Source organism: Mesoplodon bidens (assembly GCF_964165515.1).
Source record: "Mesoplodon bidens genome assembly, chromosome: 1".
Classification (NCBI taxonomy): Eukaryota; Metazoa; Chordata; class Mammalia; order Artiodactyla; family Ziphiidae; genus Mesoplodon; species Mesoplodon bidens.
In genome coordinates this window covers 135,968,691-135,989,336 of record NC_138176.1, presented here as the reverse complement: position 1 = coordinate 135,989,336, position 20,646 = coordinate 135,968,691, and the positions used below count along the sequence as shown (strand labels likewise).

The window sequence follows — 20,646 nt, the reverse complement described above, 5'->3', positions numbered from 1 at the left end:
ATGACCTATATACTTTGTGTGTATATATATATGTGTGTCTTTGTGTGTGTGCATTTATAAAAGCCAATATGGATACATCCATTCACTATAGCACATTTTAAAATAAAATAATCTAGCGGTGAGTATGGATTAAGGTGTTCTGGGGTGTTGGCATTTTACAGAGGACTTCTGTTAGTATATCTAAGAATTTTTTAAGCTGAGTATCTAAAATTATCCCCTGCCTCTCCCCCTAAAACTGGAAAACTAAACTAATGGGATTGACAGAACCCAGTTTTAACTTGACTGAAAATTCATCAGTGTTGATATCTGTATATAAACAAATTGAGGAGTAAACATGTTTTCAGTTTTTAAGCATAGCATTTTCAAGACTTTGGAAACTGCTAACCTTAAGAACTACTTAAAAACTGTTGCATCACTGAAGCTTTCTGAAACCTGCAGTTCATTCGTTATTTCCTTTAAGCCTGTTTGAAATGTAGATCTGATGAAGGTAAGTCAGTTTATTGCATTAAGATAATTTTGTTAGATTGTAAACTATACTAAAGGGTCCAGTTTAACAAAATAATAAAAAAAAGAACCATCCATATACTTCTCAAGCAGTGTAAGCAACATTACACCACCTTTGCAAAGCCCCGTGGGTACCTAATTTGTTACATATTAGATCATTGGGAGCGACTAGGCTACTTTGTTTAGTTGCGCTTTACCCGGTATTACCAGTATCTGTGATCCTGGCAGACTAATCTCCAGAGAAATTTTTTAAAGCGAAATGTAACAAATTTAAAATAAGGGAACCATTCACATTCCTGTTTCTCCTTAAGCATCCTGGATAGCGTCTCTAGACGCTGCTGGTGGACTTAAAACAGGACGGAGGGCGGAGAGATCCCTAACTTCACTCTCCAGGCTTGTGACTACTGACGAGGGGAAGGCGGGGCATCCTCTGGTGCGCCTCAAGCGTTCTCCGGGTCGGAGATAGGAGGGTTGGGCAGGCTCGGGGAGGAGGGAGGAGAGGTGAGAGGCTAAGATCTGGGCATCTCGAAAGGCCTTTCTGAGACACCCTGCCCAGCCCGAGGGGATCTCGCCGTAGCGCGCGCTCCCAAGGAAGTGGCACCTGGGGACGCTTTTCCTGCTTGACCGGTGTTTCCGAACTCCCTCGCCTAGGCTCGACCTTTCCTCTAGCTACCCGCGCCTTAACCTCTCCAATTCGCCTACCGCCCCAGGGTTCGGCGAGTCTGTTGCGCGCAGCCCCCGGCGAGCGAGCGCGAGATGCCGGACTGCAGCCGTCGCCCCTCGGGGCGGGGGTTTTGGCGGCCGCGCGGTGACCGCGGGGGCGCTGTACGCCGCGTGGACCTGCGTCTCCTCCCTGCGCCGCTCTGCAGGGGCCACTCCTGCGGGGACCCCCGCACCGCAGCTCCAGCGCGCGGGCGCGTGGGAGGAGGGACGGAAACAAGGGTGGTGGGGATGGAGAGGGGGAAAGTGAAGAGAGAGAAGGGAAAGGAGCCGGAGAAAGAGAAAATTCGGGGAAACGGAAAGGAGGAGAAAGATAAAAGAGATGAAGGAGAAAAGGAAAAAGTAAAGGAGAGGGGGAGGGAAGAGAAAAGTAAGAGTAAAGAGGAAAAGAGGAAAGGGCGGGAGACGGAGAAGGGGAAGGAGCAATCTACGGAAAAAGAAGAGAAAGAGAAGGACAACAGCACGTTGGCAAAGACCCCGCTGGAGCTGCTGGTAAGAGACGGGTGCCTCAGACCCTCACCCAAGGCCGTTGTCGGCGTTCTGGCCGGAGCGCCGGCTCTCGTGTCGGAGGGAATCCGGTCTCGTGTGCGGGCGTTGTACCCACGGATGGAACGGGTGTGCCAAGCTGCGAACACCATCTCCCCAGCCTCTTGCCCGCTCTCACCCCTAACCCCGGCCCTGCGTCCAAGGTCTAGGTCTAGTGTTGATGAAGGTCAGATCTCGTCAGGTCTAGTGTTGAAGAGGAGGCCTTAGTCGGGTTCACGGGAGCGCGGGGAACAGCCCTCTTTCCAGCCCCATCTCTGTCCGACGCCCAACGCTAGCTCCCAGTCCGCCCAGGACACTGAAACCAGCCCCAAACACTCACCACACATGCGCTCTCTCTCCCAGTCTTTTCTGTTACGTAAGTTCCATGTGGGAAGGTGCAGGGTTCCTGAATTTGTGCAGGATGTGTTTTGGGTCCCTCTGGACATTTTCTGTGGGCGCTGAGGTTACTACTTTCATTGTTTTCAGACCACCAGCGCCCAGAAGGGACGGGCACAAAGGTTTAACTGAGAGGCCTCAGAAACCAGGCACTGCAGTCACAAAAGGACAAATACCTATGATTCCACGTATATGATGTACCTAGAGTAGTCAGAATTATAGAGAATAGAATGGTGGGGCCTGGGGGGAGGGGGAGTGCGGAGTTCGAGTTTAATGAGTACAGTTTCAACCTTACAAGATGAACAGTTTTGGAGATGGATAGTGGTGATGGTTGCACAATATTATGAATGAATTTAATATCACCATATGTTTAAGAATGGTTATGATGGTAAATTTTATGTTGTGTATTTTACCACGATTTAAAAATTGAGGGGGAAGAAGGAAAAACAGGCATTATTTGGATCAGCTCAGTGGGCTCTGTGCTCCTGGAGTTCCTGAGCTCAGAGCTGCTTTCTGGTTCTAAACAATGTGAATTATTAATGGAGATTTGATCTCTGGTAAAACACAGACTACATAGGTTCACATATAGTTAAATGAATAACTTTTGCAAGGAACAGTGGTGTTGAGAATCACATTTCAGGTCTGAACTCCTGGTTTACAGTAACCCCAGCTTTTCTTAAGAGATTATAAACATGAGGAGGCTTGTATTTTAGACTAAAAAATAAGCAAAATGTAAAGCATCAGTGACTGCAGAATTTCTAGGGGTTTAGGAGCAGCGATATGGTTGGAAAGGGAGTAGGGAACTGTTTTTATTCACAAAATTTCATAGGATCTAAGGTGCCATTATTTTAGGTAACACAAACAAAGAAAAAAAATGCTGCCAACCAAAATGTGACATACCATAGATTGTAAAGTCCTCATTGCAGAGATGTTAAAATGTGAAGAAAAAAAAAAACCCAAAAAACAAACAGCATCTTGGAACTGATGAAATATGTTGGGATAGCCTGAGTAGAGCCATTGGTGGAGATAATGAGGGGGCCACAATCCACATCTTGCAGCCAGTTCTTGGTGGCATCATTGCTTTAAAGCATCCCCTTCATGCATCAATCCCTCTTCCTTACCATCACTCTCTCAGAATGACACTATGACATTTAGGTGTGGGTAAGAGGGAACAGGGAGGAAGTGGGGATGGAGAGAGGAAACACCTATGGAAATACCTTTTGCTTTTAAGAGCCATCAAGAATTCACTCCAAAAACAAACATTCTGTTATTCACTAGACAGGTTTATTAAATGCTGCCCTGTACACAAGACCCTATTAGACCAGACCTTAAACCATCTTACTTTTACATAGATCTTATATATTAAAAAAAAAAAAAAAAAAAAAGAGGTGGGAGGTGGGATAGACATTTAGTGCTGTTTAGGATGACTTTTTTTTTTTTTTAAACAGAAATCCAGTCTAAGTCTAATGTCTACATTTAGTGTTCAAGCAGAAATGTATAAGATTATTATTTTTAAACCAATGCCACTGAAGACATTTATTAGTGTTTTATATGCATGAGAAATCTCTTTAGTAGGCTGTTTGCGAAATAGAATAGAATTCCTGTGAGTAGTCTGGCTGGATTGTTGCTCATTTATTACTGTTTACATTAAAGTTTGTACCCTAAAAGTCACCTTTCTGAGCACTCTGAAATTTCTATTTCTGTCTTCATACCAGCCTGCCTTTCTTGCCCCTCAATCACTTGTCATAAAATTTTCTGAGGTTGGTATGTTGGTAGAATGCTTCTTCCTAAATTCTACATCTAGTTCATCAGGTTTTAGCCTCAGATTTTTAAATACTCAATTATGATTGGAACTGGTTTAACAGTTTCTATAATCTTTGCCTTTTCATTTATGAGGGTAACCTTGCCCTAAGAGCTTTTAATCTAGCGATTCAACTGGGAAGACAAGACAGATTAATAATATGAGACCTTAGATGCTTACATGCTGAGTGGCAAAGTCAATATATGGAACAAGTAGGCCCCAAGACCCCATACAACAAATTGAATTCTGTTGCAGTCTCCAGTAGACGTGAACTCAGGAAGCAAAGTGAAGTCTGAAAATTCACCCTGAAAATATGGCACCTCCCATAAATCCTGATATATATATAAAGTATTTATTTGATAGATTGACCAGGAGTTGGGGGATGGAGAGGGGGTATGCAATTAATATCACATAACTGATGGCTGATTATATAAAATACAAACTGACTGGTACAGTTTGTTCTAGACCTATTAAATGTTTTGCGAAGTTTTGTTCTGGTTTACAATTCCACAATATTATTGGCAGGCACACTGCCAGGAGCCAGGAAAACCAGGCCCTGATAGCATAGCTTTATTGACTTATCTTTTGTTTCGCAGGAGAAAAATAAGCAGATCCTAGTGCTGGGCCTGGATGGAGCAGGAAAGACCAGTGTTCTCCACTTTCTAGCTTTAAACAGAGTCCAGCACAGCGTGGCACCAACCCAAGCTTTCAATGCAGTGTGCATCAGCACTGAAGACAGCCAGTTGGAGTTCCTGGAGAGTAAGCTGTCTTTCTCAGTAGTTCTGGGGATAACCGATAGCCTATAGCCACATTATCGTTATACCTTAAGCCAGATTTAATGTTATCAACATTGGGTCCTTGTGAAATGAAACACTGGGTCAGATTTTCCTAGACTTTCAGAATGCATGTGTAGTTTAGTGCTTGGGTACAGTGTGGGGATCACTTTCTGTTCTTTTCATTTTCTTCTTTTTGCAGTGGTGGTGATAAAGGGGAGTTGAGGGGAAGGCTTTCACACCCTTCCTATAACAGCCTCCCTCCTCCCTTACTACCCCAAATATAAATGCAATCCAAGTAAATACAGTGTGTTTCCTTCTCTGCAAATGCCAATAGAGGTAAGCTCCAAACCTCTTGTAACCAGATGGCAACCCAGAAACCCCTCCTCTGGTAGTTCTGGAGTCACCACCTCTCAAAATATTGCTGTACCACAAAGTTGCATTAGATCCTCTTGTCTCCTCTTTACAGTCTCTCCTAGGATGATTTCACCTTTCCTCTTGACATTAAATACTATCTATATGCTAATGACTCCCAAATTTATCTCTCCAGCCAAACATCTCTCCAGCCTGTCTCACTGGCCTCTCAAGCCTAATATCGCCAAGACAAAATGTTTGATATATCTCCGTATCTGTTCCTTTCCCTTGTAATCCAACTGGTCAGTAAATGTCTCCTCACCCATCAACATGCTCAAGCCAGAAAACTGGCAGTTTTCTGTACCCCCTTTTGTACCCCACCTCCAGCCTGCAAGTAAAATGCTATGAATTTTTGCTTTCATTCAGTTGCGAAGAGAAAATGGTGGGAAGAGAAATTGGTAAATCTGCAGGCAAATCTTTATGATAAAAGCATTGTTAAGAATAGAGTTTTCAATTTCCCCAGAAGCTATGGAAGAAATAATATTTTTAATGAAATGGATGGCTAACAAAAGTCTCAAAATATAAAGTGAAAAGAAAAAAGGGAAGGAAAGGGAAGGAAAAAAGGAAAGGGAGATAGGAAGAAAAAAGAAAACTCCAATTAGGGGGAGAAATGGACAGATCTGCCGTTGGAGTGAGGGGTTTCAACATATCTTTGTCAATTATTAATAAGATCAAGGAGAAAAAAATCTGCAGAGATATATAAAATTTGAACACAGTCAACAAGTTCAATCTAGTGAATAATATAAAATTGTCCAATTAGACAATTTTAGCCACATACAAAAGTTAAAATTCACATTCTTCTCAAACACTCACAGAACAGTTACCAGCAATGACCGCTTACTGGGCCATACAGCAAGTCTTAACAAAGTTTTCAAAGAGGATGCATCATACAAACTGTGTTCTCAACTACATTGCTGTTAAGTTAGAAGTTAATACCTAAAAGATAGCAATCCCTATGTAGGTGAAATGTCATGGTGTTGCCAAAAACATGGGGAATGACATGTTCATTCATCTTTAAACTACATATGTTAAAACCATATGAATTACTTGGCTTATACACATTCTTTAAAAAAATTAAAAACACAAAATACTTCAAAGAATGACTAGCCTGGCTCTCCATACAAAGGAAAACAAAGACAAATCAACACCCTTTCCTATTCGTTTTTTAAATGGTATTGTTAAGTCCCTACAACAGGAGTCTGCACACTTTTTCTGCAGAGGGCTCGAGAGTAGCTAATGTAGACTTTGTGGCCGCATGGACTCTGTGCAGCTACTCAACCCTGCAGTTGTACTGCGAAAGCAGCCGGAGACCATATGTGCACAAATCTACGTGCCTGTGTTCTCATACAACTTTATTTGTACTGAAATCCAAATGTGATATGATGTTCATGTGTTACAAAATGGTATTCTGTTTTTCCCCAAACATTTAAAAAGGTAGAATCCATTTTTTGTTCATGGGCTGTACAAAAATAGGCAATGAGCCAGATTTAGGCTGTGGGCTATTGTTTGTCATATTCTGTCCCAGGAGGAAAATAAAAACTGAATTCATTGTGTATGTATTATTATCATTCCAAAAAGTTTCTTCTGGGAAGAATCAGCAGAATGAAATAACCCAAAGGAATTTCTTCTGAAGCAAGTATTCCTGAATGCCCACAGGATCATATTAACTCTTAGTGCAAGATTAAGAGAGGAAATTAGTTCTGGGATTTTGACAAAGGAAAAAAGTTGTGCAAGTGAGGCTAGCCAATGACATTTAAATCAGTCCATTTAAAACTTATTTTAGAGAAATATGTGTTTTAACCCACCACCCTGAATTATTTTAGTATCCTACTCCCATTCGCTGAGTTATACCTGACAGATAGGCACTGGCCATCGTGGCTGCTGTGTATAACAGATCAGGAGGCATCCACTGTAGTACAAATTTAAGATCTTTATGCTGGTCCTTTGTGTTCCAGAATGAGTGACCCGCTTGTGGAGGGTAAATATTCCCACCAATCATTTCCCCAGTAACATCGCTCAAGTTGTTCGAAGAATTGGGTAGAGTCTCACAGAGGTCTTTTATCAGAATACGTATCCAGTGTTCAGAAATTTTCAAAATGTGTCTTTCCTGCCCCCTTCAGTGGACTCTTCTGAGGTTTGTGTGTGTGTCTTCCTTCTCTACTGTTCTTTGTAGTTGGTGGCAGCAAACCTTTCCGTTCCTGTTGGGAAATGTACCTGTCCAAGGGATTGCTGCTAGTCTTTGTGGTAGATTCAGCAGATCACAACAGATTACCTGAAGCCAAGAAGCACCTTCATCAACTAATTGGGACAAATCCAATCCTTCCTCTGGTTGTGTTTGCAAACAGGTAAAAATTTGTGCAAATATAAATTGTACTCAATAGTTTTATTATTAATACAAGAAGTAGAAATGTCTACTTTTAATAGCAAGATATTCAATAATATGTTCTATATTCAGTTCAGTTTATACTATTAGATCTATTGGATTATACAGTCAGCCCTCCATATCCGTGGATTCAACCACCTGTGTATCAGGGAAAAAAAAAAGATTCTGGAAAGCTCCAGAAAGTAAAACTTGTATTTGCCACACACAGGCAACTATTTACATAGCATTTACATTGTATTAGGTATTATAAGTAATCTAGAGATGATTTAAAGTATATGGGAGGATGTGCATAAGTTATTTGCAAATACTATGCCATTTTATGTAAGGGGCTTGAGCATCCTCAGATTTTGGTGTCTGCTGGGGTCTTGCAGCCAATCCCCCTCAGATACCAAGGGACAGCAGTAAATTCCTTGAGAACAGAGACTATCATTCACCTTTGTGTCCCTTGTAAAACCTAGCATAATGCCTTGTACATAGTAGGAATTCAACAAATACCTGTTGAATTTATTTTTTTTAATTTAATTTTATCTATTTATTTTTTACAGAGCAGGTTCTTATTAGTTATCTGTTTTATACATATTGGTGTATATATGTCAATCCCGATCTCCCAATTCATCCCATCCCCCACCCCGACACTTTCCCGACTTGGTGTCCACATATTTGTTCTCTACATCTGTGTCTCAGCTTCTGCCCTGCAAACCGGTTCATCTGTACCGTTTTTCTAGGTTCCACATATATGCATTAATATATGATATTTGTTTTTCTCTTTCTGACTTAGTTCACTCTGTATGACAGTCTCTAGGTCCATCCACGTCTCTACAAGTGACCCAATTTCGTTCCTTTTTATAGCTGAGTAATATCCCATTGTATACATATACCATATCTACTTTATCAATTCATCTGTCGATGACCATTTAGGTTGCTTCCATGACCTGCTATCGTAAATAGTGCTGCAATGAACATTGGGGTGCATGTGTCTTTTTGAATTATGGATTTCTCTGGGTATATGCCCAGTAGTGGGATTGCTAGGTCATATGGTAATTCTATTTTTAGTTTAAGGAACCTCCATATTGTTCTCCATAGTGGTTGTATCAATTTACATTCCTATCAACAGTGCAAGAGGGTTCCCAATTCTCCACACCCTCTCCAGCATTTATTGTTTTTAGATTTTCAGATGATGCTCATTCTGACTGGTGTGGTGATACCTCATTGTAGTTTTGATTTGCATTTCTCTAATAATTAGTGATGTTGAGCAGCTCTTCATGTGCCTCTTGGCCATCTGTATGTCCTCTTAGGAGAGATGTCTATTTAGGTCTTCTGCCCATTTTTGCATTGGGTTGTTTGTTTTTTTAATATTGAGCTACATGAGCTGTTTATATATTTTGGAGACTAATACTTTGTCCGTTGATTCGTTTGCAAATATTTTCTCCCATTCTGAGGGTTGTCTTTTCGTTTTGTTTATAGTCTCCTTTGCTGTGCAAAAGCTTTTAAGTTTCAGTAGGTCCCATTTGTTTATTTTTGTTTCTATTTCCATTACTCTAGGAGGTGGGTCAAAAAAGATCTTGCTGTGATTTATGTCAAAGAGTGTTCTTCCTATGTTTTCCTCTAATAGTTTTATAGTGTCCAGTCTTATATTTAGGTCTTTAATCCATTTTGAGTTTATTTTTCTGTATGGTGTTAGAGAGAGTTCTAATTTCATTCTTTTACATGTAGCTGTCCAGTATTCCTAGTACCACTTATTGAAGAGACTGTCTTTTCTCCATTGTATATCCTTGCCTCCTTTGTTATAGATTAGTTGACCATAGGTGCATGGGTTTATCTCTGGGCTTTCTATCCTGTTCCATTGATCTATATTTCTGTTTTTGTGCCAGTACCATATTATATGATTACTGTAGCTTTGTAGTATAGTCTGAAGTCAGGGAGTCTGATTCCTCCAGCTCTGTTTTTTTCCCTCATGACTGCTTTGGCTATTCGGGGTCTTTTGTGTCTCCATACAGATTTTAAGATTTTTTGTTATAGTTCTGTAAAAAAATGCCACTGGTAATTTGATAGGGATTGCATTGAATCTGTAGATTGCTTTGTGTACTATAGTCATTTTCACAATATTGGTTCTTCCAATCCAAGAACATGGTATATCTCTCCATCTGTTTGTGTCATCTTTGATTTCTTTCATTAGTCTCTTATAGTGTTCTGCATACAGGTCTTTTGTCTCCTTAGGTAGATTTATTCCTAGGTGTTTTGTCTTTTTGTTGCAATGGTAAATGAGAGTGTTTCCTTCATTTCTCTTTCAGATTTTTCATCATTAGTGTATAGGAATGCAAGAGATTTCTGTGCATTAATTTTGTATCCTGCAACTTTACCAAATTCATTGATTAGCTCTAGTAGTTTTCTGGTGGCATCTTTAGGATTCTCAATGTATAGTGTCATGTCATCTGCAAACAGTGACAGTTTTACTTCTTCTTTTCCAATTTGTATTCCTTTTATTTCTTTTTCTTCTCTGATTGCTGTGGCTAGGACTTCCAAAACTATGCTGAATAATAATGGTGAGAGTGGACATCCTTGTCTTGTTCCTGATTTTAGAGGAAATGCTTTCAGTTTTTCACCATTCAGAATGATGTTTGCTGTGGATTTGTCATATATGGCCTTTATTATGTTGAGGTAGGTTCCCTCTATGCCCATTTTCTGGAGAGTTTTTATCATAAATGGGTATTGAATTTTGTCAAAAGCTTTTTCTGCATCTATTGAGATGACCATATGGTTTTTCTCCTTCAGTTTGTTAATATGGTGTATCACATTGATTGATTTGCGTATATTGAAGAATCCTTGCATCCCTGCGATAAATCCCACTTGATCGTGGTGTATGATCCTTTTAATGTGTTGTTGGATTCTGTTTGCTAGTATTTTGTTGAGGATTTTTGCATCCATATTCTGTTTTTTGCATCAGTGATATTGGTCTGTAATTTTCCTTTCTTGTAGTATCTCTGTCTGGTGTTGGTGTCAGGCTGATGGTGGCCTCGTAGAATGAGTTTGGGAGTGTTCCTTCCTCTGCAATTTTTGGAAGAGTTTGAGAAGGATGGGTGTTAGCTCTTCTCTAAATGTTTGATAGAATTCACCTGTGAAGCCATCTGGTACAGGACTTTTGTTTGTTGGAAGATTTTTTTTTTTTTTTTTTTTTTTTTTTTTTTTTTTTTTTTTTTTTTGCGGTAGGCGGGCCTCTCACTGTTGTGGCCTCTCCCCTTGCGGAGCACAGGCTCCGGACGCACAGGCTCAGCGGCCATGGCTCACGGGCCCAGCCGCTCTGCGGCATGTGGGATCTTCCCAGACCGGGGCACGAACCCGTGTCCCCTGCATCGGCAGGCGGACTCTCAACCACTGCGCCACCAGGGAAGCCCCTGTTGGAAGATTTTTAATCACAGTTTCAATTTCATTACTTGTGATTGGTCTGTTCATATTTTCTATTTCTTCCTGGTTCAATCTTGGAAGATTATACCTTTCTAAGAATTTGTCCATTTCTTCCAGGTTATCCATTTTATTGGCATAGAGTTGCTTTTAGTAGTTTCTTATGATGCTTTGTATTTCTGCAGTGTCCATTGTAACTTCTTTTTCATTTCTAATTTTATTGATTTGAGTCCTCTCCCTCTTTTTCTTGATGAGTCTAGCTAAAGGTTTATCAAATTTGTTTATCTTATCAAAGAACCAGCTTTTAGTTTTCTTGATCTTTGCTCTTGTTTTCTTTGTTTCTATTTCATTTATTTCTGCTCTGATCTTTATGATTTCTTTCCTTCTGCTAACTCTGGGTTTTGTTTGTTCTTCTTTCTCTAGTTCCTTTAGGTGTAAGGTTAGATTGTTTATCTGAGATTTTTCTTGTTTCTTGAGGTAGGATTGTATCTCTATAAACTTCCCTCTTAGCACTGCTTTTGCTGCATTCCATAGTTTTTGGATCGTCATGTTTTCATTGTCATTTGTCTCTAGGTTTTTTTTATATTTCCTCCTTGCTTTCTTCAGTGATCTCTTGGTTATTTAGTAATGTATTGTTTGCCTCCATGTGTTTGTGTTTTTTAGGTTTTTTTTTTCCCTGTAATTCATTTCTAATCTCTTACCTTTGTGGTCAGAAAAGATGCTTGATATGATTTCAGTTTTCTTAAATTTACCAAGGTTTGATTTGTGACCCAAGATGTGATCTATCCTGGAGAATGTTCCGTGGGCACTTGAGAAGAAAATGTAATCTGCTGTTTTTGGATGGAATGTCCTATAAATATCAATTAAATCTATCTGGACTATTGTGTCATATAAAGCTTCTGTTTCCTTACTAATTTTCTGTCTGGATGATCTGTCCATTGGTGTAAGTGAGGTGTTAATGTCTGCCACTATTATTGTGTTACTGTTGATTTCTTCTTTTATGGCTGTTAGCAGTTGCCTTATGTATTGAGGTGCTCCTATGTTGGGTGCATATATATTTATAATTGTTATATATTCTTCTTGGATTGATCCCTTGATCATTATGTAGTGTCCTTCCTTGTCTCTTGTAACAGTCTTTATTTTAAAGTCTATTTTATCTTATATGAGTATTGCTGCTTCAGCTTTCTTTTGATTTCCATTCGCATGGACAATCTTTTTCCATCCCCTCACTCTCTGTCTGTATGTGTCCCTAGGTCTGAAGTTTGTCTCTTGTAGACAGCATATATAGGGGTCTTGTTTTTGTATCCATTCAGCGAACCTGTGTCTTTTGGTTGGAGCATTTAATCCATTCACGTTTAAGGTAATTATCGATATGTATGTTCCTATTACCATTTTCTTTATTGTTATGGGTTTGTTATTGTAGGTCCTTTTCTCCTCTTTTGTTTCCTGCCTAGAGAAGTTCCTTTAGCATTTGTTGTAGAGCTGGTTTGGTGGTGCTGAATTCTCTTAGCTTTTGCTTCTCTGTAAAGCTTTTGATTTCTCCCTCGAATCTGAATGAGATCCTTGCTGGGTAGAGTAATCTTGGTTGTAGGTTCTTCCCTTTCATCACTTTAAATATGTCATGTGACTCCCTTCTGGCTTGTAAAGTTTCTTCTGAGAAATCAGCTGTTAACCTTATGGGAGCTCCCTTGTATGTTATTTGTTGTTTTTTCCTTGTTGCTTTCAATAATTTTTCTTTGTCTTTAATTTTTGCCAATTTGATTGCTATGTGTCTCAATGTGTTTTTCCTTGGGTTTTTCCTGCATGGGACTCTCTTCACTTTCTGGACTTGGGTGTCTATTTCCTTTCCCATGTTAGGGAAGTTTTTGTCTATAATCTCTTCAAATGTTTTCTAAGGTCCTTTCTCTCTTTCTTCTCCTTCTGGGACCCCTATAATGAGAATGTTGTTGCATTTAATGTTGTCCCAGAGGTCTCTTAGGCCCTCTTCATTTCTTTTCATTCTTTTTTCTTTGTCTGTTCCATGGCAGTGAATTCCACCATTCTGTCTTCCAGGTCACTTATCCATTCTTCTGCTTTAGTTATGCTGCTATTGATTCCTTCTAGTGTATTTTTCATTTCAGTTATTGTATTGTCATCTCTGTTTGTTTGTTCTTTAATTCTTCTAGGTCTTTGTTAAACATTTCTTGCATCTTCTCGATCCTTGCCTCCATTGTTTTTCCGAGGTCCTGGATCATCTTCACTATCATTACTCTCAATTCTTCTTCTGGAAGGTTGCCTATCCCCACTTCCTTTAGTTGTTTTACTGGGGTTTTATCTTGTTCCTTCATCTGGGACATAGTCCTCTGCCTTTTCATTTTGTCTATCTTTCTGTGAATGTGGTTTCATTCCACAGGCTGCAGAATTGTAGTTACTCTTGCTTCTGCTGTCTGTCCTCTGATGGATGAGGCTATCTAAGAGGTTTGTGCAAGCTTCCTGATGGGAGGGACTGGTGGTGGGTGGGGTTGGGTCTTGCTGTGGTGGGCAGAGCTCAGTAAAACTTTAATCAGCTTGTCTGCTGATGGGTGGGGTTGGGTTCCCTCCCTGTTGGTTCTTTGGCCTGTGGCAACCCAGCACTGGAGCCTACCAGCTCTTTGGTGGGGCTAATGGTAGACTCTGGGAGGGCTCACGCCAAGTAGTACTTCCCAGAACTTCTGCTGCCAGTGTCCTTGTCCCTTGGTGAGCCACAGCCACCCCCCGCTTCTGCCGCAGACCCTCCAACACTAGCAGGTAGGTCTGGTTCAGTCTCCTATGGGGCCACTGCTTCTTCCCATGGGTCCTGATGCGCACACTACTTTGAGTGTGCCCTCCAAGAGTGGAGTCTCTGTTTCCCCCCTGTCCTGTCAAAGTCCTGCAATCAAATCCCGCTAGCCTTCAAATTCTGATTCTCTAGGAATTCCTCCTGCTGTTGCTAGACCCCCAGGTTGGGAAGCCTGATGTGGGGCTCAGAACCTTCACTCCAGTGGGTGGACTTCTGTGGTATAAGTGTTCTCTAGTTTGTGAGTCACCCACCCAGCAGTTATGGGATTTGATTTTATTGTGATTACGCCCTCCTACTATCTCATTGCGGCTTCTCCTTTGTCTTTAGACGTGGGGTATCTTTTTTGGTGAGTTCCAGTGTCTTCCTGTCGATGACTGTTCAGCAGTTAGTTGTGATTCCAGTCCTCTTGCAAGGAGTGAGCACACGTCCTTCTACTCCACCATCTTGAACCAATCTATCTGTTGAATTTAATTCAGTAAACATTTATTGACTTTTGAATCGATTTCTACAAAATATTTGCATGTTTAATATGTATAAAGAAGTGGTTTTAGATCAATTAGCCTGACCTGAATTTATTTCACACACATACATTAAAATATTAAATGTTCATGAAGAAATTGGAACCCTTGTGCAGTGTTGGTGGGGATGTCAAATGGTAGAACCACTGTGAAAAACAGTATGGCAGTTCCTTAAAAAATTAAAAATAGAGTTTTCATATAGTCCAGCAATATACTTCTGGGTATATAACCGATAGAATTGAAAGCAGGAACTGAAACAGATATTTGCACAGCCATGTTCATAGCAGAATTATTCACAGTAGCCAAAAGGTAGAAGCAACCCAAATGTCCATCCACAGATGAATGGATAAACAAAATGTGATATATACATACAATGGATATTATTCAGCCTTAAAAAAGGAAATTCTGACACATGCTACAAAATAGATGAACTTTGAAGACATTATGCTAAGTGAAATAAGCCAGTCACAAAAGGCCAAATACTGTATGATTACACTGTTTTTAAAAAAAAAAAATTATTTATTTATTTATTTTTGGCTGCATTGGGTCTTTGTTGCTCCATGCAGGCTTTCTCTAGTTGCGGCGAGTGGGGGCTACTCTTTGTTGCAGTGTGTGGGCTTCTCATTGCGGTGGCTTCTCTTGTTGCGGACCACAGGCTCTAGGCATGTGGGATTCAGTAGTTGTGGCACACGGGCTCAGTAGTTGTGGCCCGCGGGTTCTAGAGCACAGGCTTAGTAGTTGTGGCGCATGGGCTTAGTTGCTCCATGGCATGTGGGATCTTCCCGGGCCAGGGCTCGAACCCATGTCCCCTGCATTGGCAGGCGGATTCTTAACCACTGTGCCACCAGTGAAATCCCTGAATACACTTTTATGAGGTTCCTAGAGTAGTCAAATTCATAGAAACCAAAAGTAGAATAGTGGTTGCCAGGGCCTGGGGGAGGGAGAAACGGGAAGTTATTGTTTAATGGGTACAGAGTATCAATTTTACAAGTTGAAAAGTGTTCTGGAGATGGATGGTGTACAACAATGTGAATGTACTTACCTGTACACTTAAAATTGGTCAATATGGCAAATTTCTTTATGTGTATTTTACTACAATAAAGAAAGTTTAAAAAGGTATTAGACATCTATAGCATTGTACAGGCATACCTCATTTTATTGCACTTTGCAGATATTGTGTTTTTTACAAATCAAAGGTTTGTGGCAACCCTGCATCGAGCAAGTCTATAGGTACCATTTTCCCAAAAGCATTTCTCACTTCATGTCTCTGTGTAGCATTTTGGTAATTCTTGCAATATTTCAAACTTTTAAGATTATTATTATATTTGTTATGATAATCTGTGATCAGTGATCTTTGATGTTACTATTGCAAAAAGATTACAACTTGCTGCAGGCTCCGATGATGGTTAGCATTTTTTAGCAGTAAGGTATTTTTTAATTAAGGTATGTACTTTTTTTAGACAATGCTATTGCACACTTAATAGACTACAGTAGTGTAAACATAACTTTTATATGCACTGAGAGACAAAAAAATTCATGTGACTAGCTTTATTGCAGTATTCTTTTTTTTTTTTTTTTTTTTTTTGCGGTATGCGGGCCTCTCACTGTTGTGGCCTCTCCCATTGCGGAGCACAGGCTCCGGACACACAGGCTCAGCGGCCATGGCTCACAGGCCCAGCCGCTCTGCGGCATGTGGGATCTTCCCGGACCGGGGCATGAACCCGTGTCTCCTGCATCGGCAGGCGGACTCTCAACCACTGCGCCACCAGGGAAGCCCTGCAGTATTCATTTTATTGCAGTAGTCTGGAACCAAATTTGAAATATCTCTGAGGTATGCCTGTAATGCTAAAACCCCTCTCTTAATTGCTAGGTTTGCCAGTCATAAGAGAGCTCAGTTCCTGCCATTTCTTCCACTACTTCTATGGGTGAATAGTTATGGAAGTAAACTAAATAATTACAAATGACTATCTAAAAGTAGGAGCCTATATTAAAGTCCAGCATAGATGCTAGTCCAGCAGATTATTTCTAAAAGAAAAGCTGGAGATTTTTTTTTAATGAGCATCTTAAGTACCACAAACTGTAAAGATTTAGAGGATCCTGGTACATTTAAGTAAGCTGTATAGTATTCCATTGCATGAATATACCACAGCTTTACCATTTTCTTGTTGGATATTTGGTTTATTTCCAATGTTTTATTGCTAAAATCAGTTCTACAGTGAATCTTCATGTATGTGTCTCCTCGTTGATGTATACCAATATTTCTCTAGTGCATGAGGAATTGCTGGGTTTTGGATTTGTCCATATTCAATTTTGCTAGCTATTATCAAGTTGCTTTCCAAAGGTATTGAAACAGTTTATTTTTCCTACCAGCAGTATATGACAGTTGTTTTTTTTGTTTGTTTTTTTGTGTGTGGTATGCAGGCCTCTCACTGTTGTGGCCTCTCTCGTCGCAGAGCACAGGCTCCAGACACGCAGGCTCAGCGGCCATGGCTCACGGGCCCAGCCGCTCCGCGGCATGTGGGATCTTCCCGGACCAGGGCACGAGCCCGCGTCCCCTGCATCGGCAGGCGGACTCCCAATCACTGTGCCACCAGGGAAGCCCTATATGACAGTTTTTATAGCTCCACATCCTTGTCAATACTTGGTTTGTCAGACTTTCATTTTTGCCAGTCTCATGGGGATGAAATTTTATCTTATTATTCTAATTTGCATTTCCTTAATTACTAGTGAGCTTGAACAGTTTTTCAGATGTTCACTGGTTATCAGTTTCAAATTAGTTTCATTCTTTGAAATGAATTTTCACATTTGTAAATTATCTTTTAATATCTTTCCCCAAATTCCTGTTACGGTGTTTATCTTCTCTCCTCTGAGTTGTAGGAGCCTTTCATGTCCTTTGGAAAAACTTTTGTCTGTTACATGAATTACACATATCTTCTCCAGCAATCTATTAGCTTATCATTTTACTTTGTTTATGGTTCTCTTTTTAATACATAGGTTTTCATTTTTTTTAATAAATTTATTTATTTTTATTTTTGTCTGTGTTGGGTCTTTGTTGCTGTGCGCAGGCTTTCTCTAGTTGTGGTGAGTGGGGGCTACTCTTTGTTGTGGTGCTCGGACTTCTCATTGTGGTGGCTTCTCTTGTTGTGAAGCACGGGCCCTAGGCATGCAGGTTTCAGTAGCTGTGGCACGCAGGCTCAGTAGTTGTGACTCATGGGCTCTAGAGTGCAGGCTCAGTAGTTGTGGCACATGGGCTTAGTTGTTCCATGGCATGTGGGATCTTCCTGGACCAGGGCTCGAACCTGTGTCCCCTGCATTGGCAGGCAGATTCTTAACCACTGTGCCACCAGGGAAGTCCCAGGTTTTCTTTTTTTTTTTTTTTTGCGATACGCGGGCCTCTCACTCTCGTGGCCTCTCCTGTTGCAGAGCACAGGCTCCGGACACACAGGCTCAGCAGCCATGGCTCATGGGCCCAGCCGCTCCGCAGCACATGGGATCCTCCCAGACCGGGGCACGAACCCGTGTCCCCTGCATCGGCAGGCGGACTCTCCACCACTGCGCCACCAGGGAAGCCCCCAGGTTTTCATTTTTAATAGTCAAATTTAGCAATACTCTCCTTTGTGGTTTATATCTCTTCATCAAATTGAATAAACAGAGCCATTTGGTGTCAGATTTATAACTTTTACTGAATTTAATAATAAAAGGTTTGGATATTCTAGTTTAAGTTTAATGCATCTTGGTTGATACTCCTTGGCCAAAGTAATTTATTCTTTTGTATGACTCATTGGTTCAAGTTATTACATAAGTATTTTTAAAACGTCAACTTACTATCTTTACTCTTTGAGTGATGATCTCTATTAAGGCACAGTTATGTAAGTGTTGAATGCACCTGATATTTATCCCTGATGTGCTTTTATCATTACAAGGAGCCTCTCCTCCCACGCAACACCCTCTTTCTCCTATTTTCTTCCTCTCCAATTCCATCAGTGACTTTTTTTTTTTAACTTGAGACATTGTCCACATGTTACTAGATTCATTAACACAATTGCAAAATTCACTGCGGGCTCTAGGAATAAGTGAATTCAGGTTTCAGACAGGTAATATATTGGGAGGACCAGAAAGGTAATCGTACCACATCAGGAAAAGCCTCACAGACTCCCAGTTATGGAATTTGATAGGTTCACATTGGTACAAGAAAAAAATGACACAATATTGGACTATTTCCAGATGATGCCCTAAAGCTATGGGAAAACACTGTGAAACAACAAAAAGCCAAATACAAATGTAATTTTAGGAGTGAAAATACTTAAACTTTTGCAAAGGACTTAAAAACTATAACTGAATCTGTGTATGTATTTAGGGGAGGGAATGTCAGAGGTCATTTGCATAAATAATTCTTGATGTGTGAGAGGCAAAGAAATATGTTTTGACCTTGGCATTTTGACCTCAAGGAGATTTTGACCTTGGCATGCAGCATAAACACATGCTTTCTGTCTCCTCGTTTTAATCTCTCCTCTCTCTGCCTCTCCCAGTGGGTTTCCGTCCTTTAAGCCTTCCCCACTTCTCCATCTTGTCCTCTTTCCCTCCACCTGTCCCTCACCTCTCAGCCTCCTTTACCCACCATGCCATTTTCTAAATTCACTTCCTCCCTTATCCCTTCTCTGTCTCCCTCCATCCCCCAAATTTGATCCCAAATTTTTTGTTCAGTAGAAATAATGGTTGCAAAAGAAAACTCACATTTGGCAAATGCTTAATCAATAAAATATGATATGGACAAAAACCAATTAATGAATCAAATTTCTATTGTTAAAGACAAATTAAAAATAATCTTAGGGCTTCCCTGGTGGCGCAGTGGTTGAGAGTCCGCCTGCCGATGCAGGGGACACGGGTTCGTGCCCCGGTCTGGGAGGATCCCACGTGCTGCGGAGCGGCTGGGCCCGTGAGCCATGGCCGCTGGGCCTGCGCGTCCGGAGCCTGTGCTCCGCAACGGGAGAGGCCGCAGCGGTGAGAGGCCCGCGTACCGCAAAAAAAAAAAAAAATAATAATAATAATAATAATAATCTTAGGAAAATAAAGATAAAAATGGAAAAACAAAATTAGAAGCAGATTGACTGCACTGTTTAGGAAATTGATTAAAGTATTATATTGACTTAACTTTATTCCAGAACATACTTTTTTGATGATAACTCATAAATGCTGATATAATTCCAATGAAAATCATTATATTCAAACAATCATTAAGATCATAGTAATGGGATTACAGTATCCTCCATATTAGAATGGAGGTGTGGTCATTGAGAGCAGTAAATGAGAGTAATAAATGTATCTGTCCAAAAAGATTGCAAAATAACCAACTTTTTCTCAATTCTTTTTTCATTCTTGGTGAAGGATCTTGAAGCAGCCTATCACATTACAGATATCCATGAAGCTTTGGCATTATCTGAGGTGGGAAATGACAGGAAGATGTTCTTGTTCGGAACCCAGGTGACTGAGAATGGCTCAGAGATACCCTCCATCATGCAAGATGCCAGAGACCTGATTGTACAGCTGGCTGCAGACGTTCAGTGATCAGGCCTAGGCCCACTGTGAGACTCATGATTTGAATGTCACCAGGGAATGTTTAGTGTCAGGCTGGAAGCCAAAAGTTTCCACTTTCCAATAAAAAATAAGGCATTTCCTATGTTCTCAATGCATGGCATATACACATATATAAGATAATATTAATTGATTAAGAGGATCTCTATTTATATTTTGAACTTTAAAAATCATGGTAAAACAATGTATTTGGAGGGATTTTGATTTTTTTTAATTTTTATTTATTTTTGGCTGCGTTGGGTCTTTGTTGCTGCATGCAGGCTTTCTCTAGTTGCGGTGAGCGGGGACTACTTTCATTGTGGTGCATGGGCTTCTCACTGCGGTGGCTTCTCTTGTTGCGGAGCATGGGCTCTAGGTGCATGGGCTTCAGTAGTTGTGGCACATTGGCTCAGTAGTTGTGGCTCGCAGGCTCTAGAGCACAGGCTCAGTAGTTGTGGTGCAGGGGCTTCATTGCTCCGTGGCATGTGGGATCTACCCAGACCAGGGCTTGAACCCATGTCCTCTGCATTGGCAGGTGGATTCTTTTTTTTTTTTTTTTTTTTTTTTGCTTTATAACAAATTTATTCAGTTATACATATACATATGTTCCCATATCCCCTCCCTTTTGCGTCTCCCTCCCACCCTCCCTATCCCACCCCTCCAGGCGGTCGGTCACAAAGCACCAAGCTGATCTCCCTGTGCTATGCGGCTGCTTCCCACTAGCTATCTATGGCAGGTGGATTCTTAACCACTGCTCCACCAGAGAATTCCCAGGATTTGGATTTTTTTTTTTTTTTTGCGGTATGTGGGCCTCTCACTGTTGTGGCCTCTCCCGTTGCGGAGCA

General features: G+C 40.7%; 1 protein-coding gene across 1 annotated transcript; it reads left to right on the top strand.

The window, feature by feature from the left end:
* The first annotated feature begins 4,424 nt into the window (after positions 1-4,424).
* On the top strand, positions 4,425-20,128 carry ARL9 (ARF like GTPase 9). Its single transcript, XM_081241911.1, has 2 exons — positions 4,425-4,705; positions 19,616-20,128. Exons 1-2 carry the CDS (start codon positions 4,658-4,660, stop codon positions 19,793-19,795), a joined length of 228 nt encoding a protein of 75 aa, XP_081098037.1. The 5' UTR covers positions 4,425-4,657; the 3' UTR covers positions 19,796-20,128.
* The last annotated feature ends 518 nt before the right edge of the window (positions 20,129-20,646 follow it).